The sequence below is a fragment of the Saprolegnia parasitica genome (assembly GCF_000151545.1).
Source record: "Saprolegnia parasitica CBS 223.65 unplaced genomic scaffold supercont2.103, whole genome shotgun sequence".
Taxonomy (NCBI): domain Eukaryota; phylum Oomycota; class Saprolegniomycetes; order Saprolegniales; family Saprolegniaceae; genus Saprolegnia; species Saprolegnia parasitica.
Window position 1 is genome coordinate 18,871 of NW_012156497.1, and position 21,680 is coordinate 40,550.

At 58.9% G+C, this 21,680-nt stretch overlaps 10 protein-coding genes across 10 annotated transcripts; 4 read left to right on the forward strand and 6 right to left on the reverse strand.

Annotated features, from left to right (window-relative positions):
• SPRG_13555 (serine/threonine-protein phosphatase 2A catalytic subunit alpha isoform) lies at window positions 1-1,187 on the forward strand. Its single transcript, XM_012352610.1, has 4 exons — window positions 1-529; window positions 583-834; window positions 884-1,002; window positions 1,051-1,187. The coding sequence occupies exons 1-4, from the start codon at window positions 20-22 to the stop codon at window positions 1,121-1,123; spliced, it is 954 nt and encodes a 317-aa protein (XP_012208000.1). The 5' UTR covers window positions 1-19; the 3' UTR covers window positions 1,124-1,187.
• Window positions 1,188-1,362: 175 nt separating this feature from the next.
• SPRG_13556 (hypothetical protein) lies at window positions 1,363-7,325 on the reverse strand (the record flags this gene model as incomplete). The annotated part of the gene is made up of 4 exons (XM_012352611.1): window positions 1,363-2,411; window positions 2,462-2,589; window positions 2,637-4,791; window positions 4,843-7,325. 4 exons carry the CDS (start codon window positions 7,323-7,325, stop codon window positions 1,430-1,432), a joined length of 5,748 nt encoding a protein of 1,915 aa, XP_012208001.1. The 3' UTR covers window positions 1,363-1,429.
• Window positions 7,326-8,522: 1,197 nt separating this feature from the next.
• Window positions 8,523-9,298, forward strand: SPRG_13557 (hypothetical protein). The gene is made up of 2 exons (XM_012352612.1): window positions 8,523-8,580; window positions 8,627-9,298. The coding sequence occupies exons 1-2, from the start codon at window positions 8,529-8,531 to the stop codon at window positions 9,226-9,228; spliced, it is 654 nt and encodes a 217-aa protein (XP_012208002.1). The 5' UTR covers window positions 8,523-8,528; the 3' UTR covers window positions 9,229-9,298.
• Window positions 9,299-9,754: 456 nt separating this feature from the next.
• Window positions 9,755-10,219, reverse strand: SPRG_13558 (hypothetical protein). Its single transcript, XM_012352613.1, has one exon. The coding sequence runs from the start codon at window positions 10,196-10,198 to the stop codon at window positions 9,818-9,820; it is 381 nt and encodes a 126-aa protein (XP_012208003.1). The 5' UTR covers window positions 10,199-10,219; the 3' UTR covers window positions 9,755-9,817.
• A 275-nt stretch (window positions 10,220-10,494) lies between these two features.
• Window positions 10,495-10,881, forward strand: SPRG_13559 (hypothetical protein; the record flags this gene model as incomplete). Its single annotated transcript, XM_012352614.1, has 3 exons — window positions 10,495-10,581; window positions 10,646-10,686; window positions 10,734-10,881. 3 exons carry the CDS (start codon window positions 10,495-10,497, stop codon window positions 10,801-10,803), a joined length of 198 nt encoding a protein of 65 aa, XP_012208004.1. The 3' UTR covers window positions 10,804-10,881.
• Window positions 10,882-12,564: 1,683 nt separating this feature from the next.
• Window positions 12,565-13,324, forward strand: SPRG_13560 (hypothetical protein; the record flags this gene model as incomplete). Its single annotated transcript, XM_012352615.1, has 2 exons — window positions 12,565-13,113; window positions 13,280-13,324. The coding sequence occupies 2 exons, from the start codon at window positions 12,565-12,567 to the stop codon at window positions 13,322-13,324; spliced, it is 594 nt and encodes a 197-aa protein (XP_012208005.1).
• Window positions 13,325-13,760: 436 nt separating this feature from the next.
• SPRG_13561 (hypothetical protein) lies at window positions 13,761-14,273 on the reverse strand (the record flags this gene model as incomplete). Its single annotated transcript, XM_012352616.1, has 1 exon — window positions 13,761-14,273. One exon carries the CDS (start codon window positions 14,271-14,273, stop codon window positions 13,761-13,763), a length of 513 nt encoding a protein of 170 aa, XP_012208006.1.
• A 2,183-nt stretch (window positions 14,274-16,456) lies between these two features.
• SPRG_13562 (hypothetical protein) lies at window positions 16,457-17,010 on the reverse strand (the record flags this gene model as incomplete). The annotated part of the gene is made up of 2 exons (XM_012352617.1): window positions 16,511-17,010; window positions 16,457-16,483 (listed from the first exon to the last, which is right to left on the reverse strand). The coding sequence occupies exons 1-2, from the start codon at window positions 16,994-16,996 to the stop codon at window positions 16,457-16,459; spliced, it is 513 nt and encodes a 170-aa protein (XP_012208007.1). The 5' UTR covers window positions 16,997-17,010.
• A 1,997-nt stretch (window positions 17,011-19,007) lies between these two features.
• On the reverse strand, window positions 19,008-19,683 carry SPRG_13563 (hypothetical protein; the record flags this gene model as incomplete). The annotated part of the gene is made up of 1 exon (XM_012352618.1): window positions 19,008-19,683. The coding sequence occupies exon 1, from the start codon at window positions 19,656-19,658 to the stop codon at window positions 19,008-19,010; it is 651 nt and encodes a 216-aa protein (XP_012208008.1). The 5' UTR covers window positions 19,659-19,683.
• Window positions 19,684-20,738: 1,055 nt separating this feature from the next.
• SPRG_13564 (hypothetical protein) lies at window positions 20,739-21,290 on the reverse strand (the record flags this gene model as incomplete). Its single annotated transcript, XM_012352619.1, has 1 exon — window positions 20,739-21,290. One exon carries the CDS (start codon window positions 21,288-21,290, stop codon window positions 20,739-20,741), a length of 552 nt encoding a protein of 183 aa, XP_012208009.1.
• Window positions 21,291-21,680: the final 390 nt, after the last annotated feature.

The window sequence follows — 21,680 nt, forward strand, 5'->3', positions numbered from 1 at the left end:
AAGCCAATTGGGACCGAGCATGAGCGGTGGCGGAGCGACGATGAACGTCGGGGACGTGGACGTCGGGACGCTGGACGCGTGGTGCGAGAAGCTTCTCACGTGCCAGCCGCTGACGGAGCCCGAGGTCATGCGCCTCTGTGCGCGGGCGCGCGAAGTCCTGCGCAATGAGTCCAATGTGCAGCCCGTGCGCTGCCCCGTGACGGTCTGCGGCGATGTGCATGGCCAGTTCCACGACCTCATGGAGCTCTTCCGCATTGGCGGCCACGCGCCGGACACCAACTACCTCTTCATGGGCGACTACGTGGACCGCGGCTACTACTCGGTCGAGACCGTCACGCTCCTCGTCGCGCTCAAGGTGCGCTACAAGGACCGCATCTTCATCTTGCGCGGCAACCACGAGTCGCGCCAGATCACACAAGTCTACGGCTTTTACGACGAGTGTCTCCGCAAGTATGGCACGCCCAACGTGTGGCGGCAGTTCACCGACGTCTTCGACTACCTCCCACTCACGGCCGTCGTCGAGAACCAGGTGCATGAATCCTCCATACGCCATACCACGACTAACAGCCATGGTACATGCAGATCTTTTGCTTGCACGGTGGCTTGTCGCCATCGATCGACACGCTCGATCACATTCGTGCGTTGGACCGTGTCCAGGAAGTGCCACACGAGGGCCCCATGTGCGACCTGCTCTGGTCGGACCCCGACGACCGGTCGGGCTGGGGCATCTCGCCGCGTGGCGCGGGCTACACCTTTGGCCAAGACATTTCAGATCAGTTCAACCACGCCAACGGCCTTACGCTTGTGTCGCGTGCCCATCAGCTCGTCATGGAGGTGCATCCTCGCCTCCTCTCTCGCCCTCTTCCTCATGCGCACGGGCTAGGGCTACAACTGGTCGCACAAGATGAACGTCGTCACGATCTTTAGCGCGCCCAACTACTGCTACCGCTGCGGCAACGAAGCCGCGATCATGGAGATTGACGAGCAGATGAAATACACCTTGTACGTACCGCTGATTTCCTCATGCGGATGCAAAACCATCCATCGTAGCTTGCAATTCGACCCGGCGCCGCGACGTGGCGAGCCCCATGTGAGCCGCCGGACGCCCGACTACTTTCTATAGGTCTCTGCAAGACACCCGTCGTAATACGCCCGTGAATACCTCTCTTCAAACCTCTCTACCTCGTACCACATGCCTCGCCCATCGATGGCATCAAACTATCACGTGTACCAAGCCCCACAAGCCCGCACGGATGACAGCCACCCGCGGTCACCACCCATTGCACAGCACATGTCGCTGCCTCGTGCTTGTCGCCCTTCCGTGGTGGCCATTCAAAGACCTCATCACGCCCATCCTGTGCACGGTGATCAGAAGCCAACATGTATTAGTACGTCCTTGTATGCAATCGGAGCTCCTCGTACTGTACGACTACGCCTTTGGGGTCTGGAGAAGTGCGTACGACGGGCTGGTGCGCGCCGTCGTCGCCGCCGTCGGCTGGAGACTCGCAAGCGAGTTGAAGATCGCCTCGAGCGATGTCTGCGACACCGAGTACTCGACGATACGCAGCGCGTCCTTGGCGCCTTCGACGAGCCCGAACGCAACGCCAAGCGACGTCGGCAGCTTGAGCCGCGCAAACGTGCCTTCGCGGACCACAACGTCCGCGTCGCTCTCGGTTGTCGTTGCCACGTGACTCACGAGCGCATCAAACTGGTCTTCGCAGAGCCACCACGTGCAGAACGACGGCGCGTCGACTTGGCCGTCGGTCGTCGCGAGCTGCTCGAGGAAAAAGCCCGTCGGGTGCTCTGGCGAGAGCGCGTCGGCGCGGTCGGGCCGACCCAGCTCCGTGCACCACATGATCATCGCATCCATCGTCAGCGTCATTGGCATCGCGTGCGTCGTCATCAAGTCGGAGACTTCGGCGTCGGTCGGCAGTGCCTGCTTGACGTCGAGCACGAGGCCGTGCCCAAAGCGCGACTTGAGATACTGGATGCTGCCGAGGCAGCGGAGGACACCGGCGGCCATAATACCGACGCGCGAACACAACGCTTCGCACTCCTCCATCGAGTGGGTCGTGAGAAGGACGGTCGACTCGCGCATATTGGTCGAAAGGTCCGAGATGAGCTCCCACATGAAGCGGCGCGAGACCGGGTCCATGCCCGTGGACGGCTCGTCGAGGACGATGATGGGCGGCGACCCAATCATCGCAATCGCGACCGAGAGCTTGCGCTTGTTGCCGCCGCTTAGGTTACTCGCCAGCACGTGCTCGAACGCGCCAAGGTGCAGCTTCTCCATCAAGGCCGTCACCGCTCTCTGCCCGACTCCGCCTTGGAGCCCGCGGAGCGACGCGTACAACACCAAGTGCTCGCGCACTGAGAGCAAATCGAAGAGCGCGTCAAACTGCGGGCAGTACCTAAACACCGAACCGTGAGCGATGAATATCGGTCGAGTCAGAATATATACCCGACGAGCTGCCGCGCCTTGTTTTGGTCCTTGATCACGTGCAAGCCGCCGAGGTAGGCGGCGCCGTCGGTCGGGAGCACTTCGCCCAAGAGCATCTTGAGCGTCGTCGACTTGCCCGCGCCGTTGACCTACACCAAGAATGAGCCACTACATGATGGAGGTCGAAATGACGCACCCCGAGAAACCCAAAGCATTCGCCCGCAGGGAGAGCAATGGACAAGTTGTCGACGGCTGTGGTCGGGCGCCCGAGGAGCCCTTGGGTGAAGACCTTGCGGAGACCTGTCATCGTGACGGCCGAGTCCGCCGGCGCCAAGGCCGCGACCCGCGATGCTTCGGCGGCGACGTCGACGTCGAGCGGCGCACGCGACCGGTCGCCTGGCGCATCGGCCTTCTTGGGCTTGGGAATGCGGAACGTGACGCGGTACTCGAGGACGGCAACGACGAGCGCAAACACAAAAGCCATCGCGATCAGGTAGTAGACGTCCATGAGGACACCGGCCGGCGAGAGCGCGTCGATCTTGACGTCCATCTCCGAGGCATTGGGACTCCAGCGCGGGCGGGACTCTGTGATGTTCATGAGCCCGTCGCCAAGAGCGTAGAGCGGCGAGATGCGCCAGACGGCGGCGCCCGATTTCTCGTACGAGATGGACTTGATGAGCACTTCGATGACGAGGAAGCCAAAGCCGATGCACCAGTTGACAATGACCGTGATCGACTGCGCCGACGTGGGCTCCTTGAGAAAGAAGGACCCGACGTACGTGAGCAAGATCAAGCTCACGCCCGAGAGGAGGAAGAGCACCGAGACAGCGCTAAACGCGTTGACGACGTGCGCGGCCTCGGACGTGTACGGGCGAATGCGGAAGCCGAGGATGAGGCCCAGAAGAATGCCGATCACGGGCAAGAAGCTCAGCACGTCCCAGATCAAGTTGGCGACCCAGAACGCCGAGAGGTAGACGCCGGACGCCAGTTGCTGCTGCTTGGCCGTGAGCTGCTTCTCTTTCACGAGAAAGGTCATGATGCCCGCGGGGAAGAACGAGAGGGCAAAGATAAAGCAGACCAGCCCGAGGTACCCCATCGTGTCGCCAAAGTTCTGGCGGCGCGCAACTCGCGCAGCCTCGTCCTGAAACGTGGTCGGCAGCGGGTGCGACGCAACCATAAGCTGCAAGGACGACGACCCGCCAAGCGTTCGGTACAGTGCCTGGTGCAAGAGCCGCTTGTAGACGGGCGCCGCGTGCGACGACGACGCGTTCGCAAAGAGCACGTAGCTCCACACATTCTCGTCCGGCGACACGTGCATAAGGTACCCGCCCATTTGCGTGCGCGCCGAGCTCGCACTGCGGTTGTACAACGTCTCGCCGAAACGGAGCTCGAAGCCTTGCGTGCCCGAGAGATTCGCGGGGGCTGAGAGACACGGCGGTGCGTCGGTACCGCGGTACATGGTGTCGTAGCGACACTCGGGCGGTGCGGTCGGGGCACCGTACGTGTAGCCAAAGACGTTGGCGGTCGGCGTTGTATACGCCGTCGCACCCATGTACGGCACCTCTTGCGGCGTCGAGCCGGTAAACGTGGCACTGGAAAACAAGGCGGCGCAGGCAGGCGACGTCGTCAGGCACGCAAACGGCGTCGGGCTCGCAACGTTGTCGGGGTACTGGGACGCATCCAAGACGAGGCGCGGCTCGATTGGCACGTAGTCACGCTCGTACATGTACTTCATGACGCCAAAGCCAATCGCGATGAGCAAAACCGGCAGCAGTGTCGTGTTGAAGAACGCGCGCTTGTCCCGCTTGGCGACATGGAAGCGCTTGCCGAGCAGCGCGAGCGTCTGCCCGAGAAACGTCCGGTGGGCCACAAGCACCGGTGGCGCAATCGGCACAGCGACCGACGCGGTGGTTGGCGCCGATGGCACCGTGGCGCGGCTCGTGACCTTGATAAAGACATCTTCGAGCGTCGTGACGGAAATCCCATACGACGAGAGGCCGTACGCGGGGAGGTCGTCGTCGAGCGCGGCAAAGAGATCCGGGAACGCCGACGTGGCGTGCGTGGGCAGCTGGAACGACACTTCGGACGCGACGTTGGACGTCAGGATGGCCGACGGCACGTGTGTCAGAACGAGGCTCGACACGGCGTCCATGGCACTGCTCGCGTCCACCTTGACCAGTGTCAGCGTGTAGCCGGCGCCAAACCGGTTTTTCAGAAAGAGGGCCGACCCGACGCACTGGAGCGCACCGTTGGCCATGATAGCGATGCGGTCGCCGAGCACGTCGGCTTCTTCCATGTAGTGCGTGGTCAGAATCATAATGCGCTTGGACCGGTTGCGCAAGAGCAGCTCCCTACAGCCGTGGCAGTTGATAACCCTACCCCGCATAGGATGGAAAGCCTACCAAACACTGCGGCGCGAGTACGGGTCCATGCCCGACGTGGGCTCGTCGAGGAAGACGACGCTGCTGTTGCCGAGGAGCGCGATGCCCACCGAGAGCTTGCGCTTCATGCCGCCCGAGAGCGCCTTGACCTTGTCGTTGGCCTTGTCGACGAGGTCGACTTCCGACAGCGTCGCCGTGACCGCGGCCGCAACGTCTGCGACGCCTTTGATGGCTGCGTAGAAGCGGAGGTGCTCCGACACGGTGAGGTCCTCGTACAAAATGTTGTGCTGGGGACACACACCCATCGAGCGCTGCATCGTCCGGAGGTCCTTGGAGAGCGCGAGACCGTGGACCGTCGCGTCGCCGGCCGTCGGGCGCAGCATGCCCGTGAGCATCGAAATCGCCGTCGTCTTGCCGGCCCCGTTGTGCCCGAGGAGACACGTGATCTGGCCTTCGTAGAACGTCAAGCTCAAGTTGTCGACGGCGACGTGCGGGCCAAACGTCTTGTGCAAACGCGAGACGACGAGCGCGCGGCCGTCCTTCTCTTGCTGCGCCAAGTGGTGCTCCGGCGCCTCGATGTCAACGCTCTCTTGATTGGGCTCGGCCGACGCCATGCCTAGAGTTATTGTCGGCGCGCGCCAGTACGACGGCTGCAGCGGAAAGAACCACGACTGGCCGTTCGTGACGCCATCGAGGTACAGCCCGAGCAGCGTGAGCCAGATCGCATCGAGAAAGAGCATGCCGACGGTTGTCGAGAAGCGGACGCGGTTGGCTTGGAGCGCACCGGCGTTTGCGAGCGTGATGCCGCGCGTGTAGTGCTCGGCCTTGATGATCACTTGGAGGCCGAGGACGAGCGCGGTCGGCGGGAGGAGACACGCGGCCACTTTGGTCGCTTCGGTCATTTCGTCCGACAAGGCGAACGCGACGATCGAGAGCAAGAGAAAGACGAGCTGCGTCGAGTACGTGGCCGTCTTGGCCGACGTGAAGAGCGTCGACGCGCAAAAGCCAAAGCCAATCAGCGTCAACCCGAACGCAAACAAGAGACCAAAGACGCAGAGCGCGCTCGAGTGGCGGAAGAGGTCGCCGTAGACCGCGAGGAGCGTCTGGAGCAGCGCGATCAGAGCCGCAAGCACCGAGTACAAGAGAAACCACGAGAGGACGAGCGAGGACGGCCGCAGGCCCAGCGCTTGCATGAACTCGCGCGTCCGCGTCTCCTTCTCCAGTACAAAGGCGCCGACGACATTCCCGAGCAGGAGGACGCTAAAGACGACCGTGCCGAGGCAAATGGCAAGGGCCGCCACGTTGTCGGGCGCGAGAAAGTAGTCGTAGCCGTAGGCACCGGTCGGAAACGTGTCGGTGACGCCGCCCAGGAACGGCTGCGGCGCCTGGCGCAGCGGACGCAGCAGCGACGAAAGCACGTCGGGCGGCAAGAGAGTCTCCGAGACGCTCACGTTGCGCGTCATGTCATAGTCCAGCGGCAATCCACCGACGATGCGTTGGATGTCGGCGTTGACGATCGCACGCAACGCGCTGTCGGCCGATGACGTGGCCGTCGAAGCGGCGACGCTGCACGTGCCGTTGGTGCGCTTGGTCGCTGCGTCCCACACGGGACGGCAGTTGAGGACGCGCGTGAGCATCGTATCCAGCGTGGCAAAGCCTTGGGTCGTGTACAAGGCGGTCTCCTTATTGAACAAGTCGACGGTGAGCGGGTCGTACCGACGCAGCGTCGGCGGCGCGCCCGTCGTCTTTTGCGTCGCGTACATGTAGCTGTCGTCGGCGCGCGGAAAGCGCAGCGTGTACTCAATGTCGGTTGCTGTCCCGATCTCGTCCTCGGACGGCATTTGGTTGAAGACGATCGCACCGACGAGCGTCGGGTTGTACGTCGCGTTCTTGTCTTCGTCGTACCTGGACGACATCCACGAGTAGTCGGTCTTGGGGCCATAGTTGGGCGCCGTCACATACGCCTCGAGCGCCGCCTCCGAGTCGAAGTAAACGAGAAAATCCGCGAGGCCCGAGATCGTCAGGTTGAGATTGCCGTTGGCGTTTTTCAGCGGCAGCGAGAGCTTTGGGTACCATTGCGCGAGCGTCGCGCCAAGGTACGCCCGCGTGAACGTGTTGTCGGGCACGATGGCGAGCTTGGGGCGGAGACTGAGCGGCTTTTGGCAGGTTGCGTCGACCGACCCGTTCATTGCGAGGCTCTTGACGCAGTCTTGGATCGAGCGCGACGCGTAGCGTGCGTTCTGCACCAGCGAGTAGACGCCGGGCTCTCGGAACCGGACGCCCGAGTAGTCGTTGCTGCTGCCATAGTCGTTGCCGTAGCGGCCAAAGAGCGTGTTGTTCTGCCACCCGGGCACGTACATGGAGCTATGCCGGTCTTCGCGCGAGCGCACGATCACGATCGCGATAAAGACGAGCGCGGGGCAGAGGATCTCGAAGAAGGTCGCGATCGGGTGCCGCTTCTTGAGCCAGAGGTTCTTGCGCAGGAGCGCTATCGTGTGCCCCATCGCGCCAAAGTTCGAATGGCTTGCTGCAGGACGCCAAGGACATTTGTGAATTCGCTTGAAACGTATTGTGCAGCTCGCGCGCCTTCAAAAACCACGTGCATGTCCACAACGACACCGATGGACGGTACTCATATAAGGCAATATGGGTTGACACGCATCCCGGCGTTGGACAGGCCTTTCGTCGTGTGTAATGTCCTCCACGGCCCGGTACAGTAGTACCGACGAGCCCGATGACGTACCAGAGCACGTTAGCAGGCGTTGCGTGGTCGCATGTGGCGCTGTAGGCTCCGGCGCGCCTTGTACTCGACAAGTGCTGGAACTCTCTCGGTCGTCACGAGCTCGTCGTCGTCGTTTGAGAGCATCTGCTAGGACCATCCACGGTCGATGCACTCCAAGATTGTTGTGTGTGGACCAACAAGAGCAAGTGCAGTGTCGCTCCTGCAAGAGATGTTGTTGAAAGCAGGTTATGCCATGGCGCGACGACAGCTCGAAGGCATCGCATTCGCCCGACGTGTACGTACGTTATCATGCCTTTCTATACAGTAGCGTGGACATGGGCAGTCGCGTTCTTCGAGCGTGTCTTTGATAGTATCGTGGATGATCAGCATATCTGGGAACGAGACGTTGATGATGACGCCCCGCATTGCATCTTTCCAGTATAAATGGTAAGGTGATCTAACTGTGCCAGACATTGGAAGCAGGATGAAATTTTGACGCCGTCGAGGGGGCGATCGAGTCGAGCGGCTGGACATACTCCAACTGCTCACAGACGAAGCGTGAGGATGCGGTATTCCTGTCTGTCGACTGCTTTTTGAGGTCGCTCGGCAGCGGAAACGAATGATATCAATGAGGACAGACCTTCAACATGTCAACCGCTTGGAGGACGCCGTGCGTGCATGTGGCGTTGTGTCGAACGATTCAGCTCTCAAGTGCTTCGACATCGCTTTGCTATGTCAAGGCTGCGTCAGACGCCGCCATGCTGTCTGATCCTCGTCCGTCGTTGGAAGCTTTGTCCAGACGACAAACGAAAAGGTAGGTGGCAGCTTCATTGTGTTGCAACTTTCAACGCAATGCAACTTGCAACGATGAGCTCAGGGCTATTATGTACCCCTGGATGAGCTGCTTTGCTGGGTGGCAGGAATTACGGATAAGATTGTCCGGATACACTCGACAACCGGTTCTTTGTTTTGGAACGAACAGGTGATGGAGTCGCCTAGCGTCGTCGCGGCCGTCGTGACCCTGCTCTCGACGACAGGTAGGCCACGGGCGCGCCGAGCTGCGAGCCACTGGTGCTGGTGTAGAGGGCCGGACCAAGGTCTACCGCTTCCTCCAGTACATGGCCAAGTCGGTGCGCATCTCGGTCTACTCCAAGGATGCAGACGTGACGGTCGAGCCCCGTGGCCTGCGCTGGCTGCGCACGATCGAGTCGTTGACCGCGTCGGCGCGCAAGGCCAACCGCCTCTTCCGGTTCTTGGACATGTACGTCTTGTTTCCGACGCTGCGCGACCGCGATAGCACGGTGCGCCGGCTACGACAGGCGCGCGTGCTCACGTTCTTCTTCATGTTCCTCTTTGAGAACCTCTCCATCTTCTTTCCGCAGCCGACAGCGATCGAGGGCGTCCCCATGACGCTGCACCTCTCGCGGTACAGCCACACGATGTGGCTGCTCTCGATCCTTCTCGGGATCGTGCTGGACCACAAGCTAGCGCGTGGGTCCGCGTCCACGACGCTCAAGCACCTCCTTGAGCTTCCGATTGCGACCATCCTCGCGCTGCGCCTCCGCGTGAGCGATGCTACCATGTGCAGTCTTGGCCTCTCGAGCTCCGTCTTGAGCCTCGCACTACACTCGCATCGCACGAGCGTCGCGCGCCACGTCACGGGCTGCGACCGCCAAGTCGAGTAGTCGCTTCCTACCCTCGCACGCACCACCGTCTTGCATCATTACTCTGTCGACCGTAATAATTTAAAGTGACTCTATACTCATGCGACCTCGCGTTCTCATGAAGATGCAAGTTGATGACTACTTCGAGCAGCTCGACGTACCGAGCAGCCGTCGCGCGAGGGGTCCAAGCACCAGGTAGGAGGCCACAACCTGTGGTCTATGGCGTTGGCGCCACACCGCGCTCGTGGCTCGGGGCGAAGCAGGAGCCATTTAGATCCGCAGAGGTGGACAATCGCCGGGCGACACCGACGCATGCATGCTCGTGATGTGATGAACCTGCCTCATTGCCTCATTTTGCATGAAGGAACCGGGCCAAAATCCTCATCTACATGTTGCAGGCCCTCTCGTATTTGGCTCTCTATCGAGGTCATGCAGCCTCTTCACCCATGCGTTGATAATGTGGTCGCAGCAGTTGTAGGTTGAACACGCCTTGTGCCATCAACGCACCGTAGCTGCAGGATGCAGTAGAGGGATCGCAATCCGAAGACCGAGGAGTAGCTGCATGTCGATCTAATAGATATGTGTATTGGCACTGGATTCGACGTCGCTTCTAGACGGGTGGCAGCCCCATGGCCTCGCGAAGCTCCATGATCTGCTTGCGCTGCTCGAACGGAAGCGCTTGGATGATTTCGGGCGCGAGGTTCTGGACTTGTTCAAGGAGCTCTTGCTGCTCGCGGTCCAACTGCAGCTCGACAGGGCGCTGACTGCTGGTCGGCGCCGTGGGCTGCGTCGCAGCTTCGGCGGCTTGGGCGTCGTACATTCCGAGGCGGAGCTGGGCCTGCGCGAGCGCCCGCGCAAACTCAATGTGCTCGTTGAGCATCTGCGCCGCCTCCTCGGGCTTGGTCTCGCAGAAGTGCTTCATGTGGTACATGAGCTCGTACACGTCCGCTTCGTCCATCGCCTCGATGGCGGTCGCCTGGATCGTTGCCATGCTGCCTCGTCGTTCTTCCACACACCCAGTGGAACAATGATGCCATAATTACCATCTATTTTCGGCATTTGCCGCTTTACGTGCACTAAACACACCCAACATTGCCTCCACCGTCGGTGAGAAACGAAGAGCGACGGCAATGATGCCCTGCGCATCGCACTCATCATAAACAAGATAGCGTCCACTCTTCTCGTACAGACTTGTTGTGGGACAAGTGTGCTTGGGACTGGTCAACGCAGGCGACGTTCGGGTAAAATAGGTGTTTTTAGCCAAATTTGAGCTACTCGAACGCCACCATGAACGACCGAACATCAGACGCAGCGCTCGCATCCCTGAGCCGTGACGAGCTCGTTGCCAGGCTGCGCACGTCGGAAGCTGCCCTTGTCTGTCAACTATTTAGCGTCTGTTAGTGCTATGGGCGATGCACTAATGCGCTGCGTGGCGTAGGCATCCCTGACGTCGTGGTGCACCAAGCTCGAGGAAGAGCGGTACGTTCGCCGCTTATCACGCAAGCCACCTAACACGACGTGCGCAGAGAGTACATTTTGCGTCAATGGTTCTTGTCGCAAGCTAACACACCGGCCAAGAAGAATGCAAGTGCGTAATCACCATCTCGCGTCGTCTTGGGTATATCAAGTGCATTCGAATACTGGAATCGATCGTAAAACTATTGATTATCTGCCACCTCGCCAAAAACTATTGGAGCCCAGCGCCACACTTCACACATTGGGTTACCGTTAGAGCCAAGGACTCCATTTCGCTTCGTGCGAAGGTCGTTTGATAGATAGACTGCAGCAAACGGTCAGTGTGTTTTCGGTACACGGGCGGACTCAGGGGGCGAAGAAGGCATAAGTCTTGCCTGAATTACCGCCCCAGGCTCGGGGGACGGGTGGCGGGTTGCTTAGCGGGAGCTGAGATCTAAAATGAGAGCGTTTTACACTCTCGAGAAAATCGTTTCGGCTCCTTGCGTCGTCATTATGATCTGTGTGAGGCCTTGATGCGTCGTCATTTCTAGAAGCAACACTTGTCAACACTTGGCGGTCTCCACTCGGACGACTTTGGCTCGCATCGGACCAACCGCAAGCTGTCCACGGAACGATCTGTTGGTTCTCTGTCGTCAACCCGCACAAGAGTCTCTTGAGCGCGATATTCTAACGGCACACCAATAGACGCGGGTATTGTGTGGTCATGCGGCGCGACAAGGATGCTCAGAAGTTGCCCACTTCATTGTAGAGCCCTGCTCAGAGCGTGGTGGTGTTAGCTTTGAGTGCTGCTTGTGGTGGGTGAAATGCATTGGTCTTTGTGAAAACCGTAGGCAATGTATCTACAAGTTTCGACCGACAGACTCCGTCGAGCTCCACAGTCTACAGGACCGAGCATGTGATCCAGGTGGCATTATGAGTGACTAGGCTGTGAGAACCTGTGTGTTTGAAAACAAGAAAACCCGTCGCCTGTCTGCAAGGGTACGCAGCTGTGGCACTCTTCTCGTTTACTTGTGTCGTTACTACCGACCTTATTTGATTGGATGTACAATGCTTTAGGTTGCCGCAGGAACGATCGATGATGTTTGCATGGGTGTCGCTGCTGGTACCGACTTGACGCGTTGGCGTCACACTGGGTGGTGGGTCAGCACGAGCGGCTGCAGCGTGATGATGCCACGTTCTCGATGCTCTAGACACTGGAATGGGAGCCATTACTGTTCTTGGAGCCCATGCCTGTCGCCCTTGACATGCCAATCAATTGCGTGGAGTCGAATCAGGTGGCATCGATGGCTGCCTCGTCATGACCTGATACTCAGTTGTTTTCTTTTGGCATTGATGTATCGCACATCTTTCCGGCTGCAAGTCGCTGCTGGTAGTGAGGCGTAGCGATCGTTCGCGACGCAACCTTTCTTTATGGTACCATTCGGGCACTCGGCAGGCCCTGTGCGTCTCATCTGGAACTCATAAGTTTTACCACAAGGTAGACTTATGGTATCAATTGTTTGGATCGTTGCGCTTTCAATTCCACTTGGAGACATCCAGCGGCTTGTTGCATTGACCACGCAAGTTTTTTCGTTTCGCAGTCATTTGAGGTCTCTTATCGCCTCGATTCATTCTGCTTGGGAACACTCGTGGTCCATTTATGTCCTTGCCGGTGTGCATACCAACTACATAAATGTATCGACCCGTTTGGTCTTAGTAAACCTAGGGAGCGATTCGTGAAGTCGGGAACCAGATGGTCTTTTGTCGTGACAAGCATACATTCTGGTGTGGACCAGGCGTTTCATTCGCGGTCACAACGCAACAACCGAACCGGGGCTCCGATCACGTGCCCTCATTGCCCAATTCGCCTGCGCCGCCGCATCCCGGTTACATTAGCCTATCATGTCGTTGTGCATTTTTGATGGCTGCTTTCGACAACGCCTTCTGAACTTGACCAAGTGCGATTTCCACAAGAGCCGCAGCCTCTGCAAGGCGCCTGCTTGCCGCAACCAAGTGTACGCACGACAGCTCTGCGTCACCCACGGCGGCCGCCGGCCTTGCATCCATGCGGACTGCCCGGCGAATGCTCGCATCGGCCCCTACTGCTGCCGCCACGGGCCCAAGTCGGGAAAGAAGCTTTGCCGCGAGCCTGGTTGCGCCAACATCCAGCACACAAAAGGCAAGTGCATTCGCCACGGCGGTGGGCGGCAATGCCGCAAGGACCATTGTGAAACCCATGCGCGCGTCGGTGGCTTCTGCTGGCGCCACCGCACGCCGGACAGGGCGAAAGGAAACACTCGGGTGGCCTCGCCAGTTCGGTCGCCTGTCGAGTACGAGTGCACATATTCTACGCTCGAAGCCATCGACTGCTCGATTCTAACGGCGCTTCTCGCGGAGACGGACGGCACAGACTTCCAGGGGCATTTAATGCTGGAAGACTACTTTGATGCCGTGCTTGAAAGTCAAATTTAATGGACGACAGCGACGAATTACAGTTGTTAAACCTATCTCTATGGTGTGTATTTGTGTGTTGCAATGAGTTTTGTGTTACTAAACTTTAGACATTGCTGGCTTTTTAGGAGAACGAATCTCTTCTTTACCTCGACGTCACTGATAGTGCAGGCACCTTGGGCAGGCTCGCGATCGAGTACGGACCTGCTAGTAGGTAGTACTAGCCTGCGCACTGCGACTCCTGAAGCAGCCTTCGTAGCTACGATCGAGACTGTTCTGAGGGGCAGATTGGGTCGTCTCTGTCGGCCGTGGACGCCAAAAGAGAGATCAGCGTGTATCGGTCCCTCGTGCGTGGTCGACTGATACACTGTACGTTGATACATGGTTGGTACAAAGCAAACGTCCGCTTTGCACGACGACAAGCTCAAGTAGCCTCGTGCAAGTTTTGATAGACCCTAGGTAGCGCTATGAAACATGCGCTATTCCAGTTGTACAGTACTTACATGTACTAGTATGTAGTATCGTTGAAGGCTTTGTCTTGGGATGACACACCCTCGCCCTCGCGTTTTTCTTTTGCAACGAAGTATCGCGTCAGACTTCTCTCGATATCAATTTCAAGCTGGGTATATTCGTTTTAGAAAGTAGTATCACTGCGCGTGCAGCCACGGGAACGGGTCGACCGACTCTGCCAGCGTGAGCACCGCATCGAGAATGGACTCATCGAGGAGTTCTTCTTTGATTTCGCTCAGACCAGGCTCGAGCTTGATGCTGGGAAAGGCGTACGGCATGGCAGGGCGGTGGCGCCAGCAAAACCCGCCGCTCCGGGCGTTGGTCGTGCAGTCGCCAAAGCGGCATGGCCGGCCGCCGCCGTGTCGAATGCACTTGCCGTGACGGTGGGCGACGCTGACGCAGCCATCGACCGAGCAACGGGGCTTCTCGCGGGCGGCGCCGTGCCGGGAGCAGACACCATGGAGGCGCGCGTTGGCGACGCAGCCGTGGACCATGCAGCGCCGCTTGCCGCCGTGGCGCACGCAGCGCGAGCGCGCAAACACTTGGTTGTGGCACCCGGGCTCGATGCACGGGCGGCGGCTCTTGTGAAAGATACATTGGGTCCCGCCCGAGACGACCGGGTTTTCGCAGCCGTTGAAGAAGCAGCTCATCGTCGTTGCAAGGGGTCGGCAAAAGGAAAATGACTACGAGCCGCGTCGTATTTGAGCCAGTTGCACTATCATCATTGCCTGGCCTAGTATCTCACATGCACCGTTGTGCCATTCGCATGAGATGGTGGTATCCCATCGCAAGAATCCAGCTTTTGTGTGCTTGCAGACAAGCGACCGCGCGTAGGCACATCGCGTTGGCATACATATGAGCTCGTCGTTGGCTCCTGCAGAAAAGTTCGAGGGGCGACGGCGAGAGCGCTCTCGAGGAGATGCCGACGCTGCATGCTCATGTGGTGGATTTTTTCAAGGGATTTAAATACGCGCCGATGGAGACGCATGCGATTCTGGCCTCATATGCTGGCACTTCTTACGTGGAGCGCCCGCCGCGGTCTCCGATCACAAGTAATCGTCTGTTGTGATTGGCGCAACAACGTGGCCTGCGGTGATCTGGGTGTCGCGCCTGAATTCAGATATTACCGTCCATCCTTTTCGTCTACTGCAACATCCAAAGCAACCAGTGCCGCGTTCTCAAGGGCGCGCGTCATTAGCACGCACAGAAGCACCGAGTCGAAACTCCAAGACTTGCGTTGTCCTTAGCCACACCAAGCCAAAAGCGGCGTCTCCAACGAGTAGCTTCACGGGGCTGTGGACATGCACGCTCGATGCGTTCGAGGACACGGGTGACTGTGCTTCTACAACAAGCAGCCATGATGCGACGACGACAAGGTGTAATACAACACAAAACAGGACTCAAAAAGGAACCAAAAACACCAGGTGCATTCACAGCGCACTAACGTTGGGATTGAAGTGGAAGGCAGCACGGTGGAATGCTTCGGGTCCCTTGGTTTGGCAGTGTCCACCGAAGACATGCTAACCAACAAAGGAGAGCTTGCGAAGCAGGAGCCATGTACACCCAACCTTCGTAGATGCCACTGGATACAGCCCATCCCTACAAGTGTTGACGGTAGACTCGGTTCCAGGAAATTTGCACCGATTTGCAGCGGTTGTCTATCATCATGGGCCTTGGCTCGGGACAACAGCACTCCTCGAGGATAGCAACCCAACACAATATACACACTCGCTGTGATGTCCAGCAAGACAGACTCTCGCAAAGGTAGTGTTGGTAAGCAGGTCTTATTCGTCGTTGAAGCAAGTCCATTTCGAATCGCAGGTCCCACGTCTGGGGCCCTCGTGCATCGGGTCGCCCTTGTAAAAATGGAGTGGTTTGCAAAGCTTCCGTTATACGACAGTACTCCAACTTTTGAGGTCCTCTCGCCGCTCAGGATAAGCCCAAGTGCGTCATGCGAATCGTCACGCGGCGCCTTCCGTGCTCGTCGACGCTCGACGCGCTGGCGGCGGTCGCACTTGCGGGTCGCCGGCTCTACAGACAACAACCCCATCGTTTACGCTATCAAATGAGGCGACCACCTGCGCCCGCGGCCGCCGCCCAATCTTGGCAAACAGCACCGGGACGTCTGGCATGCGCACGATCGGCACTCGTTGCCCCGATAGAACGCTCGATGTAAAGGCGACCGGGTTGGCTGCCCGAAGTGAGCTTGTGGGCGCTGCCGACTTTGGCCGCAGCGGCGCCATTAGGTGCGTCGGTTCCATCGTCGGCGCCAGCACCATGCGCCGGTACGTAGCGATAATCTCCTGGATCGAGTCTTGGTTGGGAACGATGCGTGGCGGTCGCGTGGCTGGGATCGGCGCTTGGTCGCGAGCGACGAATCGACCGCTGGTGTCTAAGACAACTATAAGCGCAAACGGTCGTCGGGAGAGATTGTACCGAGGGGCAAATTGGGTGGCGGGGTGCGGCGGCGTTCGCGGTGGCCAGAAGGCTTGGCCCGTCGTCTCTCGGGCGTCGGTGGCCGGAGGTGGGCGCTGGAGCTGAAGGGGTGCACGGTGCTTGTCGGCACGACTCCTTTCGGGCGCATCCTTGGCTAAATTTAGTGCGTCCCCTACATACCAATACTGGATAGTTGGATAGTTGGATGTGATCAACGTCGGTACTAATAGGTCTGCCGTGCAGACGCCATGGTTGTCTTTTTCTTACGAAGACGCGGTGCGATGGAAGATCACGACAGCCTTTTGCTGTGGCGCCTGGCGCGGCAATGCGCCCATGGACTCGAGGACGACACAACAATGTGCTATCTCATACAATACGCAGTGTTCATGTTGATCGATTACACTTGCAGCAGCCATGCAAAGGGCTCGACGACGTCGATCGTCGCCAGCACTGCGTCCAGGATCGAGGCGTCGAGGAGCTCTTCCTTGATGGCACTGAGGCTCACTTGCAGCGTCTTGTCATTCGGGAGCGCGTATGGCGTCGCGGGGCGATGGCGCCAGCAGTACCCGCCGCTCCGCGCGTGCGTTTTGCAGTCGCCGAAGTTGCATGGCCGCCCGCCGCCGTGGCGGATGCACTTGCCGTGGCGGTGGGCTACGCTGGCGCAGCCATCGGTGGTGCAGTTGGGCTTGCTGCGCGCGGCGCCGTGCCGCGAGCACACGCCGTAGAGACGTGCGTTGGCGGTGCAGTCGTCCACGGAGCAGCGCCGCTTGCCGCCGTGGCGCACGCAGCGCGAGCGTGCAAACACTTGGTTGTGGCACCCGGGCTCGATGCACGGGCGGCGGTTCTTGTGGAAGGCGCACTGCGTCCCGTCGGGCACACATGGGTTGGTACACGCGTTGAAGAAGCAGCTCATGGCTGGCAATTGTCGAAGTGACATGGGGGAGCAGAGCACCGAAACAATATCGGTTCAGCACGACAGGCGGCGGGTGATTCCAACCACCGAACCCGACGGCAAAGCACCCGCACGCTCCACGAACCACACATTGATGTACGACGAGCAAGACCTTGCCATGGTAAAAGGCTGTAGCAATGGCATGGCTATCGCCCTGTGTTGACTGCGGCGAGGCGAGGGAGGCGACGACAGCTCGCAGTCGCCAACGTACGTTCTTCGCGGCGGCGATGATAGATGTTCACCCACGAAGAGGCCAGCGCAGCGTCTGACTCCACGCTGGCGCCTCTTACGTGGCACACTGCCGTGTCTCTGATTTGCACGTACTCGCGCGCTCTGATTGGCGCATCAAAGCAACGTGGCCTGCCGTGGTCTGGGTGCCAACGGTGCATACAAGACAGTTGCGTGACGACGCAGCGTGGCGTGATCCCGACGACGCCCCGGCCAGCAACAGCGCGGAATCGAGGTGCTTGGAGGCTCGGTGGAGGTCGCGAGGACGCTCGGCGAGGAGCAGCGCCGATCCTACCGTACAGTCAACGGGATAAAAATACAGTGTACTACTACTATCGAAGGGCACCGGTTCGGCACACCTCTTACTTCAACGTGGCCGACGAGCCGGAAGAGGCTCGTGCAACAGGTTATGTGCTGCATGTTCGATGGAAGGGCTGGCCAACGACGGCGAGGTTGGAGGATGTGTCGCGCCCAACCTCCCGAAATACATGTCCTGGCCTCTCAAATATGATCGATCACTGCGCGCGTTCGAATCTGCCCTGTATTTGCGACCGGTATCTGCCCGCTCCACTGCTGCACGGCTGAGGCTGCGAGCGTGTTTCTGTGCGTCAGCTGACGTAAGCTGGCGCCAGTCTCAGCCGCGAGCCGAAAGGGTTGCTTTGTTTACTGTTTGTGGTGCCAGTGGCAAGTCGTTTGATTGGCCGCGCGTACGAGCACCGCTCGTTTGGAGAAAAGTAGAAAAGGGCCCGGGATGTGCAACTTCGATCCCACATTAGTAAACCTGCCGGTCGCCATGGAGGAAGGGAAACACTAGGGTGGGATCGAGGCGGCGATGAATCGTTCGTGCCAGAGGGACGTTCTGCTGTGTCGCACCTTGATGCGCCTGGACACCTGCCCAAGTATTCCTCTCGATTTGTTCGAGTGCGAGCTGCCAGACGAGACAAAGCTTCAGAGGTGTGCATGAACGGACAGGTTCTTGGCAGAAAATGATGGCCCAAATACTACCTTTGGCTAAACCGAGTGAAATCGGGTCGTGCGCGATGACATAGGTTCTTGAGACTCATCGTCCAGCGCTGGACGCACGTTTTTCATGCAATGGGTTTAACGTTGGGCTCCTCACAGGACTCCACACATCAGTGCTTGTCAACAGATCCTCGTCGCCGCTTGGTAGCATTTGGATTTGGGCCAAGAAACAAGTTGATGCTACGAAAATGGAACTGGTCGCGTCTGCTGTACGAAAGGAGTCCACGCAGCTGGCAGGTTTAGTAGAGCCCCCACTGCACGTTTGGATGCCGAGCCAGTAGCTCGAGCCACTGTAGCGCGCCTGTGTGCTAGCTGTTTAGCCATGGATGGGTGAAACGTTACCCGGCTTCGACCTTGGCTTCTCAGCGTGAACTTGACAGTCCAGCGCTGCTGAACCGCGCCTGTACATGCAGTCTGAGATGCCGACCAGCTGGGCGACAAGCCATCCGTGGGAGCGCGTATGCAACGAGCACCTCAGTTTCTTGAATTGCCTGGAGATGCTTCCTTGGCTCGGACAGCGATGGGCACTGCATTGTCCATTAGTACCACGCCCAAAAAAGAGGTTATCAAATGATCTTGTTTCAGTAAAGGCTTCAGATAAAAACCAATGCACCAGCATCCCTTCTACTACTCAGCTATAGAGAAGACTTCGTCGCCATTCGCCCAACCATCATCGACTAACGCACAAGACACGAGGTTGATGTACAAGATAAAAGGTTGATTCATAAATATATATAATGCTCGATCACGGCAACCACAAGTCCATTGGATCACCGACGACGATATTGGCCCAAAAGCCATCGTCGCACAGCACATCGAGGATCTGCATGTCGATCATCCAATTGAACTCGCGGTCGAGCGCCTGCTGCATATAGTCGGAGATCGCCACGTCGAGGCTTGTCATGCCGTTGACGTCTTGCGTCTTGTCGTTGTTCATCTCGACGTTGTCGCCGCCGTTGACCGAGCTGTCGTCGTTGCTCAAGACGTCGTCGGCGTCCGGACCGTCCTCGATCGCGATACTGGGCACCGGTCGGTGGCGCCAGCAGTAGCCGCGGCTGCGCGCGTGGGTTTCGCAGCCGTCGATCTTGCACTGGCGGCGGCCGCCGTGGCGAATGCACTTGTTGTCGCGGTGGGCGACGCTGGTGCAGCCCTCCATCGTGCAGATGCGCTTCACGATGCGGGCGCCGTGGCGTCCACACACGCCGTCCATGCGCGCGTTGGCCGTGCAGTTGGGCGCGGTGCATTGGCGCCTGCCGCCGTGACGCACGCAGCGCTGGCGCGCAAAGACCTGGTTGTGGCAGTCGGGCACGATGCAGGCGCGGCGGTGCTTGTGGAACTCGCACGTGGACTCGTTGATGCGCGCGGGCTGTTGGCAGCCGTTGAAGTAGCACGTCATGGTGTGTGGACTGTTGGTGGGTCGGAGGGAAATCGAAGAATGATACCAGGCCGAGCGCAGACACAGTCCCGAGCCGAAACGACGTGGATGGGACCATACGGTAGAAGCCGTGGCGACGGACAAAAGATCCTTTCTGTTGGCTTGAAGAACCACTAACTCCAGCCGGTCGCCAGCGAGCGACGGACCGGACTAGGATGTTCTCATACTGGATTTGTATGCTTGGGGAAATTAGTAAGCATTCCAAAGACCTCTCTACCGCTTGCGACAACGGTGTGGCGACCGAGGTCGGCGGTGGGCCGCATATAGTAAACAGGAGCCAGTCGCAGACGACGAGACGCCTCCTCCAAGCTCAAGCTACTCGACTACAGTAAGCCTTTCCTATCGTGCACAACCAGCCGGAACCCTTTTATGCACGTTGGGACATTGTTGGAATCTTGGTTTTGGACCTGCGATTCCAAGTTCCAGGTGTACTTATTAGTAAACGCGCTTCGGTGTTGAATGAGTTATTTCCTGCAATTATGAAGATTCCGAGGGCGCTCGTGAGGCGTGGCCGTTGCGTCGAGTGAGGAGCGTTCGTGTTGGTAAACGAGTCGTCACTACGAGGTAGTAGCCGTCGCACGTAGTACACCGGTAATAGCGGTAGCCCAAGGCTGGTCCACCGCGAAAAAGAGTAGCAAAAAGCGGGTTTGGGTGGTCATAACCTGCAACTTCAAATCCGTCTGAATCAAAATATAAGTCCAGCGGCCAAAGAAATGATCGGAGCTGGAGCTTACGTGGGGCAACGACGCGTGGGGGCTCCATTCCCACGGCAGCCACAAGGTCCACCATATGGAAAGCCACGTGAATGATAGTTTGGTGCTCCTCCTCTCTGGACAGAACGACTCAGCGTGGCATTGGCTGGTTAACATGGCTGCCATTCTGCGGCCAATGGGCTCTTCCTCTCACCATTCTACAGCTCACGCCATCCACCGCCGCTACATGGTTGCCTTCCGAAGCATCGTCGTCGTGACGACTGGAAATGCAGATGGTACAATAGAGACAACGCGTCACATGCGCAAACTTGTGGTGCGATTAACGTTACTAAAGCACCACCACGTAGCCTGTCACGCTCAGGGCGGGGACACCCTGTGGCGTGACGAGGCAGCCCGGGTCGACGTCTGCGAGGACGCTGGCCAAAATATGCGCATCGAGGGCGTCGAGCGCTTCCCATCGGGGCGATTCGAGGTCCTGCGGCGACTCTGCGGTCACGGGCGACGAGACACTTGGGCGGTGGCGCCAACAGTAGCCGCCGCTGCGCGCATGCGTCGGGCACGCGCGCGTCTTGCACGGGCGGCCGCCGCCGTGGCGAATGCACCTCCCGAGCCGGTGCGCGATCCTGTAGCAGCTCGCCTCGTTGCACGTGCGCTTGGGCGCGTCGGTTCCGTGGCGCGCGCAACGACCGGCTATGCGCGCGTTGGACAGGCACTCGGGGTAGCTGCAGAGGCGCTTGCCGCCGTGGCGAACACAGAGGTTGCGTGCAAACACTTGGTTGTGGCAGTCGTCGACTTGGCACGAACGGCGGTTGCGATGAAAGGCGCACTTGTTGCTGAGTGGCAGTGATGGCTGGGAGCACTTGTTAAAGCAGCACGACATGGCAAAATGAGAAATGACACGCTTCGAGCAAAATGATCGGAGCCAGCAGGTCGAGCCAAATTGCTGCAGTGGCAAGCTACTGTACGGCATGCACCAACGGCACTGAAAAGATCTCGTGTCATAAAAAAGGCGGCCGCGTTTGTGGTGGCGCCACCGTTGCCATCGTAGTACCAGAGGAGGTGAGAGCGTCGACGCAGACGCTGGGGCGTGCGAGTAGTGCCGAATATGATCAACTCGAGCTTGATAACGACGAAACGATGATAAGATTCAACGGTGGCACATCTCTTCCCAGCACAACCTTTCCGGCAAGCACGAAGGAAGCTTGAAACGACAGAGTACGTCCTCTCAGCGACAACTCTGCCGCACCACTGCAGAGTTACTCGCAGGCTG

What these genes read in the sequence shown, in the direction of transcription:
- SPRG_13558 (XM_012352613.1), bottom strand. Translation starts at nt 10,198, where the DNA reads ATGGCAACGATCCAGGCGACCGCCATCGAGGCGATGGACGAAGCGGAC.
- SPRG_13557 (XM_012352612.1), top strand. Translation starts at nt 8,529, where the DNA reads ATGGAGTCGCCTAGCGTCGTCGCGGCCGTCGTGACCCTGCTCTCGACG. An exon ending in GACCCTGCTCTCGACGACAG is followed by an intron (nt 8,581 to 8,626) that starts GTAGGCCACGGG and finishes GTGCTGGTGTAG; the next exon opens with AGGGCCGGACCAAGGTCTAC.
- SPRG_13555 (XM_012352610.1), top strand. Translation starts at nt 20, where the DNA reads ATGAGCGGTGGCGGAGCGACGATGAACGTCGGGGACGTGGACGTCGGG. An exon ending in CCCATCAGCTCGTCATGGAG is followed by an intron (nt 835 to 883) that starts GTGCATCCTCGC and finishes CGCACGGGCTAG; the next exon opens with GGCTACAACTGGTCGCACAA. An exon ending in GAGCAGATGAAATACACCTT is followed by an intron (nt 1,003 to 1,050) that starts GTACGTACCGCT and finishes CATCCATCGTAG; the next exon opens with CTTGCAATTCGACCCGGCGC.